General features: G+C 34.1%; 1 protein-coding gene across 3 annotated transcripts in view; it reads right to left on the bottom strand.

Annotated features, from left to right (window-relative positions):
• adgrv1 (adhesion G protein-coupled receptor V1) overlaps positions 1 to 25628 on the bottom strand; it is a 258923-nt gene that overhangs the window by 121342 nt on the left and 111953 nt on the right. For 2 of the 3 annotated variants that reach the window (NM_001001845.2, XM_005165511.6), the window contains 25 exon segments: positions 293 to 478; positions 2737 to 2875; positions 2999 to 3122; positions 3495 to 3615; positions 3742 to 3906; positions 5847 to 6026; positions 7439 to 7621; positions 8773 to 8949; positions 10235 to 10437; positions 10673 to 10928; positions 11232 to 11378; positions 13270 to 13474; positions 13570 to 13792; positions 15906 to 16028; positions 16145 to 16409; positions 16505 to 16585; positions 16998 to 17144; positions 18118 to 18287; positions 18365 to 18492; positions 19306 to 19481; positions 21740 to 22005; positions 23542 to 23683; positions 24094 to 24232; positions 24338 to 24416; positions 25541 to 25628. In NM_001001845.2, coding sequence (NP_001001845.2) covers positions 293 to 478; positions 2737 to 2875; positions 2999 to 3122; positions 3495 to 3615; positions 3742 to 3906; positions 5847 to 6026; positions 7439 to 7621; positions 8773 to 8949; positions 10235 to 10437; positions 10673 to 10928; positions 11232 to 11378; positions 13270 to 13474; positions 13570 to 13792; positions 15906 to 16028; positions 16145 to 16409; positions 16505 to 16585; positions 16998 to 17144; positions 18118 to 18287; positions 18365 to 18492; positions 19306 to 19481; positions 21740 to 22005; positions 23542 to 23683; positions 24094 to 24232; positions 24338 to 24416; positions 25541 to 25628 — 4113 coding nt within the window. 3 annotated transcript variants of the gene reach the window in all.

Here is a 25628-nt window from a genome sequence, read left to right as displayed (position 1 = left end):
AGGGTAAGATGACATAATCATCTCGAAATTAGTTTATAAATAAACGTCACAAAAATAAAAAAGTGGAGTGTACCTCTCAACTGCTCTTTTATTCTCAACAATCACTAAAATTTATTTAGTCTTAGCAATTTAGTATTTTTGTCAGTGGATCAATGGTTGCTAGGCTCTTGTTTTATGTAAGTTTAAAAACATTTTCAATGACTTTCCCAGTCAAGGGGAACAGGCAGAAACACACAGTGCCCTGGTTGTGGTTTGTGTCTCATCAGTGGTAATGTCATGCAAGGCGTCTCACAGCTCTGTCCTCCTCAGTGGCTCGCAGAGAGGCTTGGGAGAAGGAGAAGAGCCCATGGGGAAGGTCACTAGCAGCCATAGTGATGCTGGCGAACTGTCTGTCAGGGTTGATCACTGAGCCCGGGGTGAGAGAGCTCAGTCTCAGCTGATATACACGTCTTTCTTCGGGTATCTCATCATCTAGGGCCTGCAGAAACAAGAGAGGGAATTAGTCATCCAAGTTTTAGGAACAACAAATAATAACTTGAGTTCTAGTTGATCATTTGGTATCAGAAGTGGGTCATATAAAAGGCAAAGGCCTCTAGATTATGCTTATTTTACCAAAATTAAATATGATCATGTCTTGATTTTGAATTATTTAATTACGACAGTAAGGCCTGACTTTGCTTAGACAAAAGTCTTGTCACCTAACAGAAATAATGTACATTACAAAATATAAAGTCAATTGTGTAGTGGGAAAATATTTAATAATATGTATGACTCCCATGAGCTTGGAGGTAAATAAAGTCATCTGGAATGGCAAAGAATGTATTTTTGCAAAATTATTTGGATTCATCTTCAATGTCTTTTCCTCCATTTTACCCCAGCCATGCTCAATAATGATCATGTCTGGTGACTAGGCTGGCCAATTCTGGAGCACCTTGACCTTCTTTGCTTTCAGAAACTTTGATGTGAAGGCTGAAGTATGAAGAAGGAGCGCTATCTTGCTGAAGATTTTACCCTCTCTTGTGGTTTATAATGTAATAGGCAGCACGAATGTCTTGATACCTCAGGCTGTTGATGTTGCCATCACTCTGCAGATCTCTTGCATGCCCACATACTGAATGTAACCCCAAACCATGATTTTTTCCTTCACCAAACTTGACTGATTTCTGTGAGAATCCATATGGGTTCCAATAGGTCCTCTGCAGTATTTGTGATGATTGGGATGAAGTTCAACAGATGATCACAGACAAATCTACCTTCTGCCACTATTCCAAATGATTAACTAGAAGTCAGGCTATTATTTGTTGCTCTTACAATTGGGATCAAGGACAAGACTTTTGTCAGGTAGTGTAAGTGTCTGGATGGTTTATGTATTTAGATTTTACAAGGGAAAAGTATGTTGAGTAAAGACCTGGATACTAAGTACTGAATGCACTTAAACTGCACATTGTAAAACATGTAACAAGATTTCTTTTTTGTTTCATGAAGATGTTTTAGTGAAGAATATTGAATAAATCATTTAAACATACAATGTGCAAGGTGTTATTCTTAATTTACTGTTTAATTATTTTAAAACAATCAATACCTAACTAATCAAATACAGAAAGAAAAATTAAATAACATAAGTCATGTTTGTGTGTGTGCTAGTGTGTGATTAAACAGAAGTGTTAATTATTCAATCAAGGACACGTTTTTGGCAAAAGTCAATTCAGAAATAAACAAATTTTAATACACCACTTATAGATTTTATATACCGTCATCTTAGAATCATAAGGTTCTATCTGATATATTTGTAAAAATTGAGTTATTAACATATTCTTATTAAATGACAGCTTATTTACATTATGGGATGTTGTTTTATAAGTTGTTTGCTATAGAGTGCAAAAACCAAGGTGACAAAACTTAATTTTATTCAGTTTTTCAGAAAACAAGATTTCTTAATTTTAGTTAATATTTTCTGATATAAGGAAGTACAGATTTATATACTGGCTGAAAATAAAGATTATACTGTACACGAAATATTATAATATATATTGATGGGCACAAACACAGCACATTATAATGATTTCCGAAAGATCATGTGACACAAAAGACTGGAGTAATAATGCTGAAAAGTCAGCTTTGCCATCAAAAGAAACAATAATACCTTTTCAATTTAAATGATAATGCATTGCCAAAGACTTTACATTTACAGTGTCAATGCATTTTGAATTTACTGCATTTTTGTTCAACTAAACGCAGATTGCAGTAAGTGAACTTACAAAAAAATTAATAGTCCTTGCTTTAGATTAGGTCACAAAACTGCATGAAGTTGAATTAATATAGCATTTATTAACATACTAACTATTTTTATATGGCTGAATAATCAGGTATATACTGTAAATGTTAATCGGGAAAAAAATGTTTATTAATGTTGTACTTTCTCATTCTGAATGATCTTTAAAAACCACCAACTATTCTTAAATAACTGGTTTGTAAATAATGCAAGATCTAATCTAGTAATGAAAAACTAGATCATTAACACAATCATTAAACATGTGCTTATAAGTCAAGAATACAGCATTTGTCATTGTATTTAAAAACTGCTTACTAACATCTATTAATGCTTAACAATTAATCAATTACCTATTTGCTAATGCTTAATAAATGATTTATAGTTTGTAGTTGTTATAAAGTGTTACCAAAAAAGGATTACTGACCTCAGACTTTTTAATAATTGTGTGTAGTGCTCAGTTTTACCTTCAGTTGAATTGTAGCAGCCGACTGGCGATCTTTCATGACAACTTTGCCTGAGGTTTCCTCAAACTCACTAACTGCAGCTGTGGTGATGTTCCAGAAGATCTCAATCTCACCAAAGATGCCTGGCCCTCTTATGAGACTGCAATTGATATGACACAATCAATCTTCATATATTTAAAGAGGAAACTCTGGTGATGCCAATGGTGCAGAATAAATATACAATATCTATCCAATAACCTCCTGGAGAAGGGTAGAGGTTTACCTAATCAGGGCTGTTCCATTGTAGCTGCCTATTGGCTCACCAATCAAAACATTCCTGCTGGAATCAGCTATTCCTACAGTTCCCAGAGCACCTACATCAGGCCGGATAACAACTGTAGCAACACCTGGTCAAAGAAAAGCAAGTCTATAATACAGTATGAAACACTGAATTCTGGATTAGTACAAATGAATCATAAAATGTTGAGTGCTATTTATTCAGATGGTTATTATTTATTATAATAATGATTATTATTAATTATTATTGTTCTATTTTTATTTTATTCAGTCACTCTCACTGGCAGAGCTGTGAAAAAAATAAATAAATAAATAAACACTATTGGCTGTTCTTTAAAAATGGGAGGAGCTACTGTGTGTCCCACCCTGTCTTCATGTTTCAGTTAAAATCCGTCAAATTTCAAATAAAAAAAAAATGCACATTCAAAGCACTTCACAGGACCATTATCAATGTTTTCAATGATGCTAATATGTTGACAAACCTCTAACTGGATCAATGACAGGCTCATTCTTCGGAGAGAGCAGTTGGATGGTAAAACTCTCTTCTCCCTCCAGGACAGCATCAGCCAAAGCTTGAATAACCAGTGTCTTCTTTGACTCAGTCTACAACAGATAAAACAGTTTAATCTCTGTTAGCTTCTCATTGTGGCACAGGTAAAAAAAGACTGTTCTGTTCATTAGAGTACTGGTTATTTTGTTCATTATTCATTATTTACTATTCAAGCATACCCCGTTAAAAATGAGGGTTCCATTGTGAGGGCTCAGGTCATCTCTGCCCTCTTCCTGCAGAAGCCAGATTAAATGCACTACTCCTTCCCCGCCAGAGCTGCGCACTACAGTCAGTGTAGCCACAGAGGCTGGGTCGTTGAGGAACTGGGGCTCAGACACAGACACCTGATGGAAAAAAAAAACAAAAAAAAAAAAAAAACATATATATAAATTAAACATTGCAGTTGTTGTTACTGAGGATAATGTTCACAACATTAAATGCTGCTATGCTACACGACAAAAATCTAGCCAAAAATGATAAACTATCTGCATTTACACATCCACTACAATGGTCAAAATGTTCGATTAATGGTTTTACCTTTACACCGACCCAGAAATTGCTATATTTGTGTACTCTAGTTCTCTTTATGGTCATATTGTGTCTATACAAAGTATCATAATTTATGGAATATTATTGCTAAGAGTGCCATTCTGAAACTGTGGAAATAAGTTATATTCCTCAATTTAAGACATGGTTATTTTATCTCACTCAAATACTGCACATGGAAAGAGTCCGTTATGGAGTTATTGATAATCTTGTTAAGTTTTACAATATATGGCAAGCATCTCTTGATCACCTGGACCAATATAATGCGGATTCTGAGCAGCAGTGTAATGCTTAATATGTTCACTTTACCTATGTACTGCCTTTGTATTTTCATTGAAACCGTTTATATGCCATAATTATTTTTTTAAAAATAAGTTTTTTTTTTTTTTTTATTATTGTTGTGTTGTTTGGTAATTATTGAAAAATGTAAATCTAATAAAAAACACTTGTTAAAAAAAGTATATATATATATATACATATATGTTAAAACATTTATTTATTTATTTATTTTTTATTTGTGCCTCATTTGATTTAATAAAGCATTAAGCACTAGAAAAATATTTGATTTGAAGAGTCATTATACTGAGGGTAGATTACAGGAGTAACATCTCCTGTTGGCTTTACTAGCACCTTCTTCCAGCAGCATCTTGGAATCCAAGTACTGACCCCCCCCTCCCCCCCAGCTTTAATGGGTAACCATAGCCATGTTTCCATCCAACGATTAAATGTACGCCCAAAACTGAAACATTGCATAAAACATTTGCAAATAAAGCACTGTTTACATCTAACAAGTCCAAGAGAACAGAATCATCACTTCCTGATTAAATGGCGCCAAACGTCAACAGTAAAAACTAAATTTGATGCATTATTTTTACTTTTCATTATTTACTAAGTAACTTGCGCCTCAGAAGACAATGCCAACAAGCATGAATGCATGGTGGCATTTGAAGGCATGAGACACGGAGCACAGATGCTCTTGACAGTTCTGGAGATAATTAATAATATAATAACACTAATACTGAAATGATTAGGGTGTTTTAGAATGATCAAAACAATATTGAAGATGTTTACAATGTGGTCTGTCAGCTGGTTTGTCCATTCACATACATTTCTATTTTCACATGATCTCTTAAAACAAAATTACATGACTTTCCTCATGCACATACTGGAATTTGTTTGGTGAACTTTTTATCTTTAACACATTATAATAAGGTTGAATTAGTTAATGTAATTTAATGTATTTACTCACATCAACAAACCGAGAAATACATTTATTAAATTATATATTCATGTTTTGTTAACATTAGTTAATGGAAATAAAGTTGTTACTAAAACTAATGTCATCAAGCATGATTTTTTAATAATGCATAAGCAAATACTGAGCTATAATAAATGCTGTACAAGTATTTTTCATTCTTAGCTCTTGTTAGTGAATACATGAATTAACTTTTACTAATGAAAACTTATTGTAAAGTTTGACTGTTAACCTAAATACAGTAAACATAAAGTTACATGTACATAAAGTTAAATGGGGTGCAGTATAACAAAAAAACAACAACAACAACAACAACTGAAGTTACATTTCAATTGCCATTTTAAAAATGTAAATAAAAAATGTAATTTTATAAAAGATCATTACTGAAACCTTACATATGAAAAAATGCATATGCAATGTAATATTTATATTAATAAGCTAAATATACCGTTAAATATTAATGTGGATATGCCAGTAACTTACCTTTAGCTCTTCAAACCCAAACCGACCAAAAGGTGAATCATTGGCAGGTATGCTGACTACCACAGATGTCTCGACTCCCAACCTGGCACCTCCAATGACTCGAATCAGTTTCACCATGAAGGTCTCTGTGGACTCTACAATGGTGTCATCAATAATGGTGATCTCAATATAAGCCATTGCCTGAAAAAAATTATAAAAATACTGTGCATAAATGGTATGCCACAAGAAATTTGACTGCATGCACCAGTTTTGACATGGCAGAAACATTTAACTACCAGAGCCATTCAGAAGTTCACTGCAATGCACTCCCAACAAAATTAACCAATTTTTAATCCAAATAAACATATTAAACCTATACAACAGTGTTTATAGTACATGCTGAGTGAGTGAACTTTGCTGGTTTGCATTGAGTCACCATCTAACATAAGTTTTCAAACTGTAGGTTCGCTAGCAATCTTATTTGCAAGATCTGAAATAATGCAAGATCTTTGCTATACCAATAAATGTGACATGAAAGGGTATTCAAACTCACATTAGTAGCATTTAAAACTGAAAAAAGCACTAGTAAGCACATGAGGTGATCAATGGTATAGTAGTTTATGCTGTTGTTCAGCTGTGACGTTGCATTGTTTCTAAAATAAAAACTTGCACATTACTGTTGCAGATGGATGGGACAAAAACCCCTTTCTACACTGAAAATATACATTTTATCACAGGTCGCAGTGTTGTGTGTTGTTCGGACACAAAGTTAATCTACACTGAAAAAAGCAATTAGCTACTTTTCTTTAAAACGTGAATAAACGAGTTGTTTTAAAAGCAACAAGTGGATTTTACTTAAATGTAAACCCATTGACTTTCATAATGATGCACATAGTTTGTTTACTAAATAGTTATAAGTCAATAAGTTTACTGTCTTATTTAAATTAAAGTAAGTTAATCACTTTGTTCTGTGTTTGTGCATTCTGCTACTTGGCTCATTTAGAACTTTTGTTTCAGAATATGGTATGTTTTAGTCATATAATATAGATTATATACTGAACATATACATTATGCATATGTAGTTGCATACACAGGCAGCATGGTGGCTTAGTGGATTTAGACATACGCTATAGGTGAATTAAATAAAACTAAATTACCCATACGTAGTGTATGAGAATGAGAGTGTAATGAGAGTGTTTGGGTGCTTCCCAGTACTGGGTTGCGGCTAGAAGGCCATCCGCTGTATAAAAAATAGATTAGAATAGTTGGCGGTTCATTCCCCTGTTGCGACTTCTGAAATTGAGACTAAGCCAAATAAATGAATGAGTTGCATACACTAAAATTACTGGGTGTTTACTTGAACAAGTCATCTCTGCCCAATTTCTAAACTTTGTTCAGATGAAAAAGTCATTAAAGAGACCAAAGAACTAAACAGTATCCTAATACATAAATAGAAATGTACTGTATCACTTCAGAAAAAACAAAAATAAAGAGCAGTGTCAGTGAGGGAGCTCTTCTTTATTTCTTCATCACTGCAAGAATGCTGTCTCAATGAAGGCTCAATTCACATTATCAAATTTAAATGTTTTAATTTATAATTTATTAATCATCACCTGTCCATCTTGAAATGTAATGTTTCCAGAAGAAGGAGTGAAGTCTTCAGTACTGGCTGTGACTGATTGTGTCTCCCAGTAAAGCACCAGTCTACCAAATATACCTGCCATACGCATGACGGCCAGACGAAGGAAATTTCCAGGTGACGGTACCTCATATGCCAGAACTGCCCCGGAGACATCCTAAAAGGACAAGAGTTTGTGTAAGTGTGCTTGCACTTTACTATAAACACATTTGTGCCCAAATGTTTAAAAAATGGTTTCATGCATGTAGCCTTGTCCTATATGAACATGTTTTGCATGTATTTTCTCCATGTTTTAGATTTTTTATTTTTTTTTTGTCAAGAAAATTGTATTTGAATATGCGGCAAATGTAGTTGCTGGTGGGAAAATATGCTGTAAGAACCCTTTAGTGTAAAATTTTTAATAGGAGGAGAACATTTGGTATTCTAACTTAAAACAACTTGTGTAAAAAAATTGAGTTCTTAGTGACCTGCTACTGCGTTTTTGTGCAATTTAGACAAAACCTGTGTGTGTGGACAGCAGGGCCTAGGGTTTGACTGAATTTGGTTGTACTTTTGTAGTTTTTCTTAAGTGATTCTGCTTTTTATCACCAGGAGTTTCTTATTCTCTGTTCACTCAGCACTTTAACTCTGCTCCAGTGTTATTTGAATTATTTGTAGGTGTGGGACCAGTGGGAGAAGTCGATTTTGCTGTATATCAAATTGTATACAAAAGGCTACTTAAAAGTAAAGATATCAGTTAAATGCTTAAGTTATGTTTAAGTGGGGTATTATGAAAGCAAAAACCATTAAACAAGACTAATAACCTTAATTTTTTTATACTTATTAACACATTATTCCCTAATTCCCCATTAGTTATGTACTTACAAGGTATTTGCCCACTGGAAACCTTAGTTTCCGCTTGAACTTTTGACAAAGTATACAACAGACTATAGATCTCTTGAAAGATCTGTTTCATATGGATGAATCTAGAGGTCTTCATAATTATGTTGGTATACATTTGTGAGCAAAAAAATATTTGTAGTAACATGAACTATGTCTTTATTTGGGAGGGTTTGCACCTATTTTTAATCCTGAATTTAGACATTGGAAGTTGAAGGCCTCATGTGACAGAAAGTAAATAAATTCCTTTGTTCCTTTCTTGAAATCTTTTATTTAGATTTGCTTGCAAGTCATTGAGAAATGAAACATGAATAACATGTAGAAAAAGACTTATAAAAGGAAAATGGCAACTATGAACTTCGGCAGCTATACAGTAGTTGCCACTGGGCTTAAATGGGTTAAGAGAAATACAGTAAATACCAAACTGACCTTTGAGACATTGAAACTGAGGACTCCTCTAGGATCATCATTTTCTTGGATGGTGACCTCGGCTATTTCCAAACCAGGCCTCTTCACACTGGGTTGAGCTGCTCCGGTGTCTCCACCCAACACTTCAACTCGAGTGATGTTTACAAGAAATGTCTCCGCTAGTTCAGGGATATCATCCTTAGAACAAATACAAACATACCATCCAGGGATTAATCATATTCATTCATTCATTTTCTTTTCGGCTTAGTGAGTTAGTGATGGAAAGCTTGAATCATTTTACCAACTCGAATCATTGAGTCTCGTTCAGCAAGATAAATGAATCTTTTTAAAGTCAGTTTGTTCAGTCAATCATTTTATTTTTGGCTTATTCCCTTTATTAATCTGGGGTCGCCACAGCGGAAAAAAACTGCCAACTTATTCAGCATGTGTTTTACACAGCGGATGCCATTCCAGCTACAACCCATCACTGGGAAACAGCCATACACTCTTTCATTCACACACATACACAATTCAATTCACCTATAGCACATGTCTTTGGACTGTGGGTGAAACCGGAGCACCAGGAAGAAATCCAGGTCAACACAGGGAGAACATGCAAACTTCTCACAGAAATGCCAAATGACCCAGCCGGAGCTCGAACCAGCGACCTTCTTGCTGTGAGGCGATTGTGCTACCCAATGCGCCACCGTGACGCTGGATTAATCATATTTTCCTAAGATAGTATGTTCAATCCTATATACAAGCATGTCACATACAGTACAGCATTTAGACAAGTTCATTTTATTTACCAGATTTCATAACACTATCTAATCAGCTTCTGTACAGTTTGTACAGTTCTGAGAACATGCTGATTTATGTTGGCAGTCTGACTGCTAAACTTTCAGCCCAAACAGACTCAACATGTGGCTTCTGAGGCTGAACAATATACAGAAATATCTAACGACCACAGCAATTTGCAATACATGAGCTGTTCCAAGAGCAAACTGGAAGAAAAAAAGATGTGTGGGTTTGTGTGGTGGTGATAGTAAGTGGCTTTTGGCTAGTGTTGTATGCAGCAGGAGGTCAGTCCGTCTCCTCATCAGCTTCAGCACAGTGTGTCCTCAGACTGACTGACCTGAGACTAACTGTGAGGGTACTGACAGTTTTATGCAACACAAGGTTATTGGAAATATGTGCTATTACATACATTTAAATGCAGTTTCTAGGTAAAATGAACAACACAAATTGACACCAACAAATTTCACAATAATGATTTTTTACAAGGGTGTCAAAATGACGTTGTCATGACCGTTGTCATAAGATGCATCAATTATATCCGATTTCAACAATTTTCTTGTCCTTAAATGTTAAAATGGCTCTTCTATGAGTCGTCAGTCATGTCAATGGCCCTCTGCCATTTTGACTTTGAGAACCCTGCTGTATGGCATCCCAATAATCAGACCAATTGGGTTATGGTACTTACCGGTAGGATGGTTAAGAACACCAAAACAACAGTAGCGTTCTCCATCATGACGACTGTCGCCTCTTTGGCTACATAGTCGGTACCTCCGCTAGCCTGGTTAAGTGGTAGCAGGTGGAGGGCCGGTTTGGTGGAGTAGTAGACTAATACATTCCCAGATGATCCTTGATCTCTCACAATACTTAGTGTAATATTGCTTGGGCTCTCTAAAAGTGAAAAGAATAAAATCTGTAATTGTTCACATCACACAAATATGTCATATTGCTATGAATGAGGTAATTATGTGACTAGCATGTGACTAGAAAATATGTAGATATTACGTCTTGGTCATTAGAATTTCATGAAATCCTGAAAAATATTGGCTATGCTAGCTATCCATATGCTGCTGAATATATTAATTATTGCAAATGTTTAAATGATACATGAAAACAGATGGATTACTTTGAGGTTCTGGTGTGATGAAGTACTGAGAATCAAGGTGCCAGCCAATGACTCCATAGGGTGAACCATTGGCTCTGATGGTAAGGTTGGCTTGGGCGCGTTGATAGTCAATCGAAGCTCCTCTGGATGGATCAATTATCCCTATTGTTGTGACTTTGGTCAGAACAATGGTGACTTTTTCTGCCAACTCTGGAATGTCGTCAGCTAACACATTCAATGAGATGGTAGCCACAGCCTGGCTCTCAGAAAATGTCACCTACATCAGGAACAAAAAGAGAGGTCTGGAATAAACAAGTCTGTAATTCATCGTACTTTGTGGTTGTATGTTGACATTCTGATGTCTCAATTTGAACGTTTTTAAATACTACATTTTCTTTATAAAATGATCTGTTGTACATATTTGTAACTGCTATAAATGGCCCATTATAGTTAGAGCTGCGATTTCGTATTTTGGTACTCTGTAATTCACAATGTTCTATTTTAAATACGCATTTCAGACAAATATTATTACTAAAAGTAACTGAAAAGAGAAAACACATGGAAGACAAGCAGCTCTCACCACTCCTGAAGTGGGAAAAATGTCATCCAGACTTCCGTAGGCGCTCCAGTGTACAGTTAGTCTGCCAAACCTGCCTCTTCTCCTCTCGATGCTTAGAGATACAGGATTATCAGACTGCAGCTCTTCCACCTCCCGCATTAAAGAGTTCTGTATACAATTAGAGTAGTTTACAAAATTATTCAAACTAGGTTGTTCATAGAATAATGTATTATATTGTGAAAAGTCTGCCTCATGACAAAAAAAGACATACAACAAAAATGTATTTATTTATTTATTATTTATTTTAAAGTGACTACTTTTTCTAAGATTTGGGAGATAGAGATACAGTTAAAACTAATTAAATAAATAAATAATCTATTAATTATTATTATCATTATTATTATTATTATTATTATTATTATTATTATTAATAATAATAATAATTAATCAATCGATTTATTGATTGATTGATTGATTAACAACAACAATAATAATAATAATAATAATAATAATAATAATAAGAAGAAGAAGAAGAAGAAGAAGAAGAAAGAAAGAAAGAAAGAAAGAAAGAAAGAAAGAAAGAAAGAAAGAAAGAAAGAAAGAAAGAAAGAAAGAAAGAAAGAAAGAGGCGAACGAACTAACAAACGAAAAAATAAACAAAAAACAAACAAACAACTAAACAAACAAATGAATGAACAAACAAATAAATTAACAAAAGGAACGAACAAAATAACGAATGAACAAATGAAAGAACAAACAAACAAAAGAAAGAAAGAAAGAAAGAAAGAAATGAATGAAGATGCAAAAAAAGGTTTCAATTTAGTTCCAATCATTCAATAGCTAAAACAACAATGCTTTTGTTTTTTTTTTTGTTGTTTTTTTTAAGTACACTATAATACTATTTATTCTATGTTTAGGCAATTAATTTTATTCATTAAATTTTTCGTCATATTAAAGCAGGGGTTTCCAAACTTGACCCCCAAAATAACAATTCCAATGACTCGCAACCCCAACTATGCTCGGAGGTGGTTATAAACATACAAACATTGCAAACAACAACTCTCCCACACCAATAGGAACTATATAAACACAAGCATACTGACAACACAAAAAAGTGTTACAGTCTAACGACCACATCATTTTTTATAGTCATCATTCATTCAATTTAATATCAACCTCTCTTAAAGAGGCAATGTTTATAGCACAACTATTTTGTTTATTTTTGGAGACCTTCATTTACAGATTATCCTTTATGTTCAGTTCTGGCCTTTATTTTTAATGTACGGATGTGACAAAGGTATCAAAGTTAAACATTGTGTCGTAAAATCAATCTGCTGCAACTAATCCTAATGCTGTGTTGTTAATAATAACCAAAAAGGGCCCCAATCCAAAGGAAAAAAAAAAACATTAAAAAGCTGATGTTTTTTATTTGCATGGGATTGTTTTTTTTATATAACTTTTAAATACTATTTTGTTCTCTGTAGGTTGTGGATAAAATACGGTAATTTTAATACTTAATAGGTGACTGCTACATTAAACATGTTCTGGATAAGTTAGTGATTCATTCCGCTGTGGCGACCCCGGATTAACAAAGGGACTAAGCTGAAAAGAAAATGATGAGTAATCGTTTAATAACATATATGAGATTTTTTAAAATCATCAAGTCACCCTACTCATTGTCTCATGACCCCCTAGGAATCCACACCCCCACTTTAGGAATGCCTGTATTAAAGGGATAGCTCACCCAAAAATTAAAATTAACCCTCAAGTGGTTCCAAACCTTTATAAGTTTATTTCTTCTGCAAACACTAAAATTATAAGTTAAAGAATGTTGAAAACCTATAACCATCAACTTCCAAAGTAGAAAAAAACAAATAAATAAAATATATTCTTTGTGTTTAACAGAAATAAACACATAAAAGTTTAAAAAAAGCAAACGGTGAGTGAATTGAAACAGAATTTTCATTTTTGAGCAAACTGTCTCTTTAAGAAACAATGTGAGATGCATATTCATATAAGACTGTCTCTGAACCATACACGTTATTTTGATTCATAATACCTGTGAAAACCCTATAATCCCATAAGTGTCATCATTAGCTGGGATGAAGAAGGTCACTTGACCACGAAAACCAATCTCAGCTCCTCCTTTGGGGTTTTTGAGGCTGACACGGAAATGTTCTTCCTCTTCAGGAACATCGTCGTCAATTACATTCACTGCTATTTCCAGCTCTTGCACCCCAGGCTGGAAAAACAGCTCTCCCGAACTGAGGATATTAAAATATGTATGAGAACGGAAGTACTTTACAGAATAACCTAACATAAAGAATGCAAAACTGCATACAAAGCGATTGTAACATACCTGGGGATGAAGTCAGATTGGTTGGACACTGAGGTCAGTTCATAAACCAATGAACTGGATTTTCCACTGGCTAAGATGAGACTCTTGGTGGAATTGATGGAAGGAACTGGGAGATAAAGGAACTCTTGGGCAGATGGAGACTTGAGCATTTCTGCAAACTGGCGAAGTTCAGATCTCCATGAGTACAGGGCTGATCCATTTACACCAGCAAGTAGTAGGTGAGCTAGAAAACAAAGAAACTGGTCAATCTAATTCCTAATGCTGTATATTTCTTATAAGTTGTATATTTCAGAAGTTATGTTACTAACTTCTGACACTGTGAATCACATATGGCCTATAGATAGACTTGCTAACGAGCCAGTATAATATTGCAATTCTAGTGATGTGAAGTGCTTCGTTATTCTTAATTTTTAATTGTTTGGGATTACAAGTGTCAGATCCATAAATAAATGTGATTTTAGTTTGCAAATACTTTTTAAATATATTGATTTAATGTTTTTCAGCTCACGAAAGCTTAATTTACTTCCATGCTATTATTAGGATTACCATTGACCAAAAAAGTAAAATATCTGTTTTTGATAAGAGAATGGAAACAAATGTCAAGTAGCAAGACAACAAAGCTCTGGTATTTTCACTGGTGACTATCTACAGTAAATGTCCTTGATTGGCTCCTCTATTCATAAGCTCAATGGAAATGTGTGTATAATCCAATGCAGTGTGAGCAGATGTAAATGTACTGCTAAGTTGTGTTCGGACACTCTATTTTTGTATTTCACTTTAATTATGAAAGCCTTAAAAGTTGCTTGTAATTGCACGGCAACATTTTTGCTGCATCTTGAATTGTTAGGGTATTTATGTTTACTTTATCTGCATTAGGCATTTAGGCTAAAAGTTTGATGGATAGGGTTGTGTGTTTAGAAGGAACACTTAAAGGGATACTTCACCAAAAAAAAAAAAAAAAAACTTCACCCTTCACTTGCCACAAAACTTCTTTTCTTTTTTTCTCTGTTAAACCCAAAAGAAATTATTTTGAAAAATGTTGGAAATCTATAACAACTGACTTCCATAGTATTTGTTTTTGCTACAATGGAAGTAAATGGTTACAGTTTTCTAACATTTTTCAAAATACCGTATTTTGTGTTCAAGAGAAAAAAGGATACTCGTAAAGGTGTTAAAGCCTTTGAGAATCTGTAGACAGTGAGTACATTTTGATTTTTGGGTGTACAATCCCTTTAACTAGAAACCAACCATGTTTGTAGAATAATCAGCATATCTGAAATAGCATACAGTAAAAAAAAAAAAAAAAAAAAAAATACAATATATATATAATAAAATATATATTCTGACAGTTGAGGTCAGAATTATTAGCCCCCCTTTAAATTTGTTTTTCTCTTTTAAATATTTCCCAAATGATGTTTAACAGAGCAAAACCAATTTCACAGTCTGATAATATTTTTTCTTCTGAAGAGAGTCTTATTTGTGTTATTATGGCCTGAATAAAAGCAGTTTTTAATTTTTTTAAACCATTTTAGGGACAAAATTATTAGCACCATTAAGCATTTTTTTTTTTCCGATAGTCTACAGCAGTGGTACTCAAACGTTTTTCATCAAGTACCACCTTAAAAAAAAATTGTCTCTCCAAGTACCACCAAAATGAGCAGTATTGAAATACAGTAGCATAGTAGGCCCAGTAAAGCAGCTACAACTCTGCACAGTTAAAAAACCTGGCAGATTACCTCAGAAATGCAGGCTATTTATCATATATGGCATATTATATACATCATTTTTAATCCATTTTGAAATATATGTAGCATGTACATGACATATTTCATTCCTCCGTGTACCAATAGAAGGAAGCCCGCGTACCACTAGTGGTACACGTACCACAGTTTGAGAACCACTGGTCTACAGAACAAATCATCATTATACAATAACTTGCCTAATTACCCTAACCTGCCTGGTTAACCTAATTAACCCAGTTAAGCCTTTAAATGTCACTTTAAGCTGTATAGAAGTGTCTTGGAAAATATGTAGTCAAATATTATTTACAGTCATCATGGCAAAGATAAAATAAATCAGTTAATAGAAATGAGTTAAAAAACAAATCTTCTCTCCATTAAACAGAAATAAGGGAAAAAATAAACAGGAGTCTAACAATTCAGGGGGCCTAATAATTCTGACTTCAACTGTAGTATAAGGCAGTTATGCTGTACATGTCCCTTCAAGTAAATGTCCCTTCAAGAAATAGCTATTTATAGTTTCTAATTAAAAAAGTAAAAATCCACTAAATATAAATGGCATTGCTTCAGAAAACAGAATATTTTCTAGCAACTCACATATTCCTGAAGGTGTGGTAAAGGGATGGACTGAAAAGAGGCCTGGAACTAGAATAGACTGTGTCTGCTGGAAAACAGTCTGCTGAGAGCCCCACAGAAACACTTCACATGCTGGGTTTAGACCTTTATATAAAAAACAAACAAATAAAAAAAAAAAAACAACGTGAATGAAAACAACACATTTTTTGGACCCCAAATTGATTGTTCTTGAACTAAAACAGACTTCATATGACTATTACCTTCGGTAACAATAAAAAGGAAAGTGTCTCCTCCCATTTGATGCGATTCCACTTGCTTGACCTGGGTGTTGAGTGCTAACGGTTGGGGACTTTGGAAACGTCCATCAGTCCACTGGTAGATAAAACAGGCTGCTGATGTTCTGTTTCGACAAACTGCCAGGTGCTGTACATTGCTGCTGCCTCGTCTGAAAGGTACAGCTGCGATGATGTCTTGTAACTCCAGACTTTGATGAAGGAAGAATGAGCCTCTGTTCCACACAAATATCTTAGGACAAAGAAAATTATGTCATTTTTATGTCATTTTTTTTTTTCCCAATGTAAAACTCCAAGATATTATTTCACATGGCCGATTGAGTTTACCTCACTTGAAGCTATCAAATACTGCTTGAGATCTGTGGAGAAGTGTTTGACACTGAAACCGCTCACAGTAAAAGTCTGCTCCTACAGAACATTGAACAATATATGAAAAAGTCAACACATTTGAAAGTGAGAGATATTATACTTTATTCTATACAGTACTTATACAGGGTAACCACATATGAAGAGTTCAGATGCAAAAACCTCTAAATGCCATTTGATATTTTCTTTAAAAATTAAACATTTTCTCAGACTCTTGTATGTAGGCTCAGTAATTTTACTTTTATAGAGACAGATAAGTTATTTTCATTGTCTTTAAATAAAAATAGCTAAACATAAACATTGGAAAAAAGAAAAAAAAATGCTTTTTTTAGGAGATGCTTATTTTAGGAGAAAATGTCAGACGGCATTTAGAGGTTTTTGCATCTGAACTCTTCATATGTAGTTATAATGTTGATGGCAGCTGAAGAAAAGATGGAATCAGCAGCATACTCACTAGAGTAAGATTAAGATCTGCCTGAACGCGAAATAAACTGATGTTGGTGGTTAATGACACAGTGTTGTCTGCATGAGAAACTGCCACATAGCTGGAGCCATTGACTGTAAAGCCCACACACGATTTGGGATTCTGGATGCTGACAAACTGTAAGAATCAGAACGAAGAAGAGGGAAAATTAATTGAATTAGAAAATTGGAAATTGGAAGTTGAAATTAGGAAATTGATTAGATAACCAGAACATTTACACATACAAAAAAATAAAATAAAATAAAATAAAATAAAATAAAATAAAATAAAATAAAATAAAATAAAATAAAATAAAATAAAATAAAATTAAATTAAATTAAATTAAATTAAATTAAATTAAATTAAATTAAATTAATAAGAAAAGAAACAGTTTTGACCTGGTAAAAAAGCAGAGAAAAAAAAACATAACAGAACAAAAAATAGAAAACAAATATGTCTTTAAATAAATTTAAGTATTAATTATACCTATTAGTAAAAATTTGTTAATTAACTTTTAGTAACAAGCATTTATATGTGCACCTACTGACAAAACACTAAAGCATAAATACAAAAAAAATATCTACAAAACATGGATTTCTTCATTTAAAAAAAAAATAAATTAAATTAAATAACTAGTAAAAAAAAAAAAAAATTTTAAATTAGTCAAATGCAGTAATATTATGGTAACAAAAATCATCATCCATAACCTTGGAAGCTAATGATCACAACATTTTTTTTTTATATTAGTTAAAAAAATAAATAAATAAATAAAAACTTTGGGAAAAAAAAAAAAAAAAAACATTCAACTAAAATTTCTATGGTTTCAATCTGAACCCAATACATTATACAGACTTTGATTGCATCTCATGCATTTAAATAAATAAGTAAATACATTTTCCTCACATTAAATAACACTGTACAATTTCATTGTGGCTAAAACTAAACGGAACTTAATACAACGAAAATATGAATGAATGAATGAATGAATTAATGAATGAATGAATGAATGAATGCCATTATAGATTGTACAGCTGTTTTGCATAAGAACAAGCAAGTATCAGCATTTCAAATGCATTTTCTTCCAAGGGTTTTAAGTGAATTAAAAGCATACCTCCACGGGCACAAAGACGCCCTGCCACTTGTAGAGTACAGTCTGGTTTTGAGTTAGGCCTCTGATCAGCCTCAGCACCAAGGCGGCGTCCTCACTTGGCACTGAACACCAGACTGACGCAAAACTGTCCCTGATAGACTGATATACGGCCAACACTGGCTGCTCTCCCCCTATGAATATAGCAGACAATCAACAGTCATTCAGTTTTTCAATCCACTCAATTAAAATCACTGGTTCAGTTTCTTACTCATGCCAAATGCTGTTCCTGACCGGGTCTCCCACTCCACGCTGACTGCAGACTCCAGCCCGTTACTGCGGGACACAGTCAGGAACACAGTGCCCATATGCTCCTCCACTGTCATGGTGTCCAGAGTCCTGGAGAACACACACATACAGTACAGCAGATGATATGGTCTGTGAGTTAGTGATGGGAAGTTTGAATCATTTTACCAACTGAAATCATTGAGTCTCGTTCAGCAAGATCAGGGGTCTCAAAGTCACGACCCGCAGGAGAAATGCGACCCACAGCATGATATTTTGTGGCCCCGACTTTTAATTTGAAAGTTTTATGTCAGTGCGGCCCAAGAGTTTGATACGTATGCCACTTTACAGTGTTGTGTGTGGAGTTGAACGAACCTACCATGCGGCCCAGTCTCACCCAGACTCAGCCTCCGGCGACCCCCAGGTAAATTGAGTTTGAGACCCCTGAGCAAGATGAATGAATCTTTTTTCAAGTCATTTTGTTAAATTTATCAAAATATGTGTAAGCAAGGCGACATTTTAGTGCCCCAAAATAGTAACGTGTCAAATAGGAACGACTCAAACCCGATTACTTGAGAGATGAATGGAACAAATAAGATTCTTGCTCTAACTGCATAGGATATGTTTGTGTCTTTCACCTGATGAACGAATAGCTCAAAAATCAAAGGGCTCGAAATATAAATGAGTCAAATGTTTTGCAGCTCTGACTGCATATGATAGGCTTATGTCTTTCATGTAAAGAACAAATTACTTAAACTAAGCTGAAGACTTGAAAAAGAAACTAATCTTTTCCTCCACCTGCACAATGTGCACATGCTGGAATGAATGAATCATTCCCTGAGAATACTTTTTTTCATTCAAGAACAACCCGTTACTACTGTGTGTAACAGTAGGTTAACATCTGTTTCAGAAGGTCTGTGAATGTACCTATTGATTGATGGTGATATTCTAAAAAGGCCTAGAGGAGCCTGGTTCTCCAGGACGGTGATGAATGTCTGCAGTGAGACCCCCAGTCGAGCACCTCCTGTAGGGTTGGAAAGAGTCACTGTGAAAGTCTCATTCATTTCCGGCTCGGCATCCAGAACAGCCCAGATCTCCAACGTCTACAAAACAAAAATGAGATTCAATTGACAAAAACTGCTGGTTGTAATGTCTTAACATCTTAACATAAACAGAGCAGTGTGCTATAAGATGTGTGATAATACAGTATGTTTACTATTTACCAAATAAGGGAGAAATTTAAATAGACCAAAAACATTATGACTGATTCATTTTACATGCATATGCATATATTTGTAGGAGGAATGTTTTCATAAACAAATCATGATTCATAATTGAAACCAATGATTCTAGAATGTACTGTCATTTTACCAATACATATATTAACAACGGGCATCTAAAAGTACCCAAAATAACATAATCTAGAGAGCATTAAGATAAAGAATTCAATAAATAAAACCAACATCACACCAACCAACATCGACAGACACATTCATAATGTTCTTTTCTTTTTCTTTGTATTATCTTTGATGCATATGTCACATTAGTTGGCCCTTGTGTTTCTGACTGAGTATATTTAATTGCTACAGTATATAACAGTGGTCACCAAAGTTGTTCCTGGAGGGCCAGTGTCCTGCAAATTGTAGCTATAACCCTACTCAAACACACCTGAACAAGCTAATCAAGGTCTTACTTGGTATACTTGAAACATCCAGGCAGGTGTGCTGAGGCAAGATGGAGCTAAACCCTGCAGAGACACCGGCCCTCTAGGACCAGGATTGGTGACCCCTGGTATATAATGTCTAAAAACAGTGTGATATGGCTATGGCTGCTCTCTTTGTGTGAACACTTTAAAATATCCGCTTAGTTGTCCAAATTAACGTCTGGTGAGCATTTTATAACTGATGCGTATCCGTACAGGAGGATCTAGCGAGACTCTGTGGTGTTTCAGAAGTGAACAGCTGTTCAGTGTTCCTGTCAGCGAACTTCAATAATGTCCAGCTACAAACCAAACTGCCTAGAGATCGATGTGTTTCAACAGATTTAGAGTGTTTTTACTGTTTTACCTTTAGGGTTAAGGTTAGGTTGTTTATTTTTATGGACATAGATCAATAGATGAATAGAAGTCAGTCTAATTCAAAGCATCAGCAGTTTTTTTTTTTCCATCTCTTGTTGTCCTGTCACGATCATTTATTGAAAAAAGGCCCAAATACTTTGCAGTTGTAAAGCATAACTGAATTAAAGCATTCAAGAGCTTTGAACCTGTCTGTGCAACATTTTCTGAAATGATAAAAATATATATATAGATGCACAGTGTTTCGATTTTTTTAACAGAATGCACTCAGCTTGCCAAATAACTTCGCTTCAACTGCTATCAGTGTGAGTTTCAACAAGAATGCAAAAGAGTTCAAACTGTAAGCAGAAAGACAATCGTAAAGGGGGTCACACATCGGATGCGCAGCACCATGAATTTTCGAACTGTAAACAAAGATTTATATCAGGGTATGCACACTTGTGCCGCAAGTTGGTGGCTGTTTGCGGTGCCCAGTTACGACTCAGAACATGGCTCATATTTCTGCCGCACCACAGTGTGTGAGCCCCTTAAGGATGGAGTGTGCTTTAGTTTTGTGGGACTGCAGAAGAAAGAACATTATGTTGGATGCCAACATCATCCACAAAAAAGCAAAAAAGCTTTATGAACCTTTTGCTGACAGCGATGAATGTTTGCGCCTGACGACTTTTTTTTTATGTTTTTTGATCTAATGGTTTTGATCTTTGCTTTCATTCTACAATACTGGACTATTTTTATTTTTAATTTTTTTTTTTAACGAAAGTCTGAACTTTGAGAGTGTTTAAAGGAGAGAAACGTTTGAAAACGTTAATGCCTGTCTGAGAAAAGTGTATAAAGAGTGTAGTAAGGGGTTTTACAGCCTTAAAATGTCTATAATAATAGACTACTTATAATAGTAATAATTACTATTAGAATAATAGTCTATAATGCTTGACTACTTTGCGTATTTCACCTATTGCAGGTTACTTTTACAACGTAACTCTTGTGAATAACGAGAGACCACTGAAATCAGAAAAGTGGCCAATTTATATGAATTAGTACAATTTCATGCGTATGAAAATGTATGATTTTTTTTTTCTTACCCCTAAACATACCCCTCATTGGAGAATGAGCAAACAATAGTAAAATGCATGAATAAGATTATACATTATTAATATGGAATAGCGACTAAATCAAAAACAAATTGATGTGAGATTGTATGAGACATGCTGTTATCTGGTGTCTGTCTCTGTTAATGGATTGGAAATTTACCCTAAAACTTATACCGTATACTTAAAATGTATACCGCACCTTGTATCTAACTCCATCCTCAAGCACCACAAAGCCAGAAGAAGGTGTGAGATCATCAGTGTTCAGGGATCCATTGACATCAGTGATGGTGAACTGGACTGTGACTGTGCCAAAAGTGCCCTGAGGAGGGTCCCGTATGATGTAAAGGGTGGCAACGCTCGTGCCCAGACCGGACACAGAGGTGGGCTCCCTCAGCAAGAAGTGCTCACTGTTATTAAAAGATATGATGCCATGCCCATCGTCATTAGCCAGAATCATCACGGTAGCTATGGGAACACATAAAATAATGATTAGATGTTAGTGTAAAGGATATTTTCGCATGCATTTTCTTTAGTTTTGTATCTGAAAAATATGTCACGCACAGAAGCCATAGGTCATATGAGTGCATATTAATTCATCTTTTGCGAAAAATAACTGCAAAACAAGTCAGAGGTGATTCAGAAAAAGGTTCAGAAAGAATTATAACAAAACATACTTTTTCTCCTAACACTACTTCCCTGTCTTATAAAACATATAATGTAAATAAATAATTTAAGAAAATGTATAATGGAGAACAAATATTTTCAAAATGTATGGAACAATCACAGTTACAACCATGAACAAAACAACATTGCTCTTTCTTACTGCCATCTCTCATTCATAGCAACCAAAGTGCTGCTTATCACATGATGGAAAGAACTAAACATAAAGGGCCCTTTCATGCCTTCTTCATCTCGGGAGGCTTTTTCAGTTCATTCATAACAATTTGCGTTTGTATAATGTTATCCTTATTAGCAGTATTATTTATTATATCCATATTTATATTAGTTTTATTAAAAACAAGCTTAGATTTGTCCACCTGTCAGGTTTTAGACCATATGGGGCACAACCTGTATTTGCATATAAGTTTTTTGACCACATTTCGTTATTATTGTTCATTTATTCATTTGCTGGATATTAGAACTAATTTTAGAAATAGTTTTTTCAAACAAATTTTTGAGCTTAACAAACAAAATTTATTATTTATAGGCTAATTGATGTCTGTGCGTACAAAGTTTCCCTATCCACAAGAGCGAAAGTGAAAGTAGACAATGAGAGGCCTCATCTCTCATTCTAGCGCTGGGTATGCTCTGTTTAACTGTTTTCTCTCTAGTGAAATGCTCAGTTTTTCCACTTACAAAGTCATGATTTAAATAGCAAATGCACTATGACGCGACGCAACTGGCTCTTAAAGGGAATGGGAGATGAGACCCTGATTGGTTTATTCTCAAAACACACCTATAACTATCAACCCTTTTAGACCATGCGCCACGACGCAATTTAGATTTTTCCGTCCTTATATTAGCAAACGTGGATTCTGACATGTCCTGAAAGCGTTTGTGCCCTGCGCTTTGCACTTTGTGCATAGATTGTCAAAATAGACCTCAAAGTGTTGCATGGGAAATAAATAAACACTGAAACTAGCATGCAGTAGTCTACAGTTGTGGTTCTCAACCATGTGTCACATTCTTTATATTACACACTTTCTTTGTCATAATTTAATGTGTTCTGAGTGACATCATTTTGCATTTTGGCTTTCGTTTGTATGGTGATTCTCAATTCTCAAAACTTGCTTTTTTGGATGTGAAAAATGGCACAAAAAAAAAGATTATTCTTTTTTTTTATGATGGGCATAATTTTCAGATGCAGATTGTAAATGTTATCGACACAACATTAGGTCAAATTTATTTTTTAACATGCAAAAATTTTAAATGAATTCAATGTACAATGATCTTAACAGTCATGGAACTCAACAATTTTTGGTGTTTCCCAATACAACAGACCTGTAGTGTTCTCTCCCAGTTGAAGACCTGCTGAGGGATTTGCTAGGATTAGCTGAAACGTCTCATCCCCCTCAGGAACAGCATCGTCTAATATCTGTACTTCGATGAATTTATGCCGTTCTCCATCCACAAAGTAGATCATCTGCATAATATTTGTGTACATTAAGACAAAAGGTGAATACATCAAGAGCAATTTCCTGCTAAAATGAGAATTATATCATTAATTTCTCCATTTAAAATGTTTATCAATTTTTTTTATATTTTGAAGAATGTTGGAAACTATTAGCCATTGACTTTCTTACAGTAATACTTAGTTATTTTTTCCTACTATGAATGACAAAGGGCGGTTCATTCCGCTGTGGCGACCCCAGATTAATAAAAGTATTAACTGGAAATAAAACGAATGAATGAATAAATGAAATCCTGCAAAATATTGAGAATTATATTTATTTACTTGTTTTTTGGACTAACTATCCTTGTAAAATAAATAAATAAATAAATAAATAAATAAATAAATAAATAAACAAACAAAAAGAGTGATTGGTGACTCACTGATGGGGTGGCGTTGAAATCTAGACCCAACTGAGCCTCTAGATTCTGGGCATAAAAGAACAGGGACACATTTCCATATGTCCCGGCATCACGGTAGGCCACCAGAGTTAACACACCAATCGTTTCATTCACAACATAGCTGAAGAAAAAAAAACACATTTATTACTAAAACACTTACTACACATACAAGCCTCACTAGAGACACCATGTGTTAAATAAAAAAAGGTTGAAGTGAAGTTTGTACTCTATGTTTTGCCAGCCAATGATTCCTCTGATTCCATCATTGGCATTGATGATGATCTCTGCTACAAGGCCTTCAGTATCTGGAAAGAATACATCAAGAATTAGTCATAGAGGTATAAAATGGGCAAGATTCAAGCATCCATCCAATTAATAGAAGAACGTCTTTTATAAACAATAACAAATCTTTATTTCTACAGTACACTAATATTCTACCAATAGTATCGACAAATCACTTGCTATAAGCGAGGGAAGTGGAAATTGAGGTGTATTCCAGAAATCAAAGTTTTCTTAACATCAGCAAAACACAGATTTTTTGATTGATAAATTCTAATCCTACTAGTTTTATTAGGGGAAAATAAATAAATAAATAAATAAATAAATAAATAAACAAATCAATAAATAAATAAATAAATCTTATATAGTTTTTATATATTTTTGTTTTTGTTTTTAGATGCTAATTATACATGAAATAAAAAAGTCTATAAGTTTAGATATACTTTTATACACACAAAAAGTCACAATATTAAAAACTGTGTGTGGATAAAAATAATATTTTTAATAAAAATATTTAATAAGAAATGTATAAGGAAACACAATGAAGTAAACTAATCGTGAACATAACCTGAAACTTAGATAGCTTGCATATCCTTAAACTTACGATTAGTTTATGGGACATAGCCTGCTTTCTGGAATACCCCCTAGCTCTAAAATGGCACATTACATCACAGCACATTACTATAACAAATTTAAATTTTAAGCAATGAGCACAAAGCACTACAGCATGTAAAATAAAGGTTTGGGTGTGTATCGTTTGATTACCTTTCAATGTATAGTAAATTTCTAGAAAAGGATGCAAGACAAGATGGAAATTGAAGATGACAGACTGGTTGAAAAAAACTTAAACCCTGTTAAATGAATTGTTCATAAATAAATAAATAAATAAATAAATAAATAAATAAATAAATAAATAAATCAGGGACTAAGCCGAAAGAAAATAAATGAATGAATGAATGAATGAATGAATGAACGAATGAATCATTGAATGAATGAATGAATGAATGAATGAATGAATGAATGAATGAATGAATGGATGAATGATTGAATGAATGAATGAATGAATGAATGAATGAATGAATGAATGAATGAATGAATGACATAAATATACTAATTTATAATTTTATTTTATTTATTTTTATAATCTTACTCAGTTTAGGTGCAGTTGGAAGGGTGGTTATGAGGACAGCTGATGTTATGTTGACTAAGAAAAACTCCTGCAGCTCAGGGATGTCATC

This window comes from Danio rerio, chromosome 5 (genome assembly GCF_049306965.1).
Source record: "Danio rerio strain Tuebingen ecotype United States chromosome 5, GRCz12tu, whole genome shotgun sequence".
Classification (NCBI taxonomy): domain Eukaryota; kingdom Metazoa; phylum Chordata; class Actinopteri; order Cypriniformes; family Danionidae; genus Danio; species Danio rerio.
The sequence above is the reverse complement of the archived record's forward strand: the minus strand, read 5'-3'. Positions and strand labels throughout refer to the sequence as shown.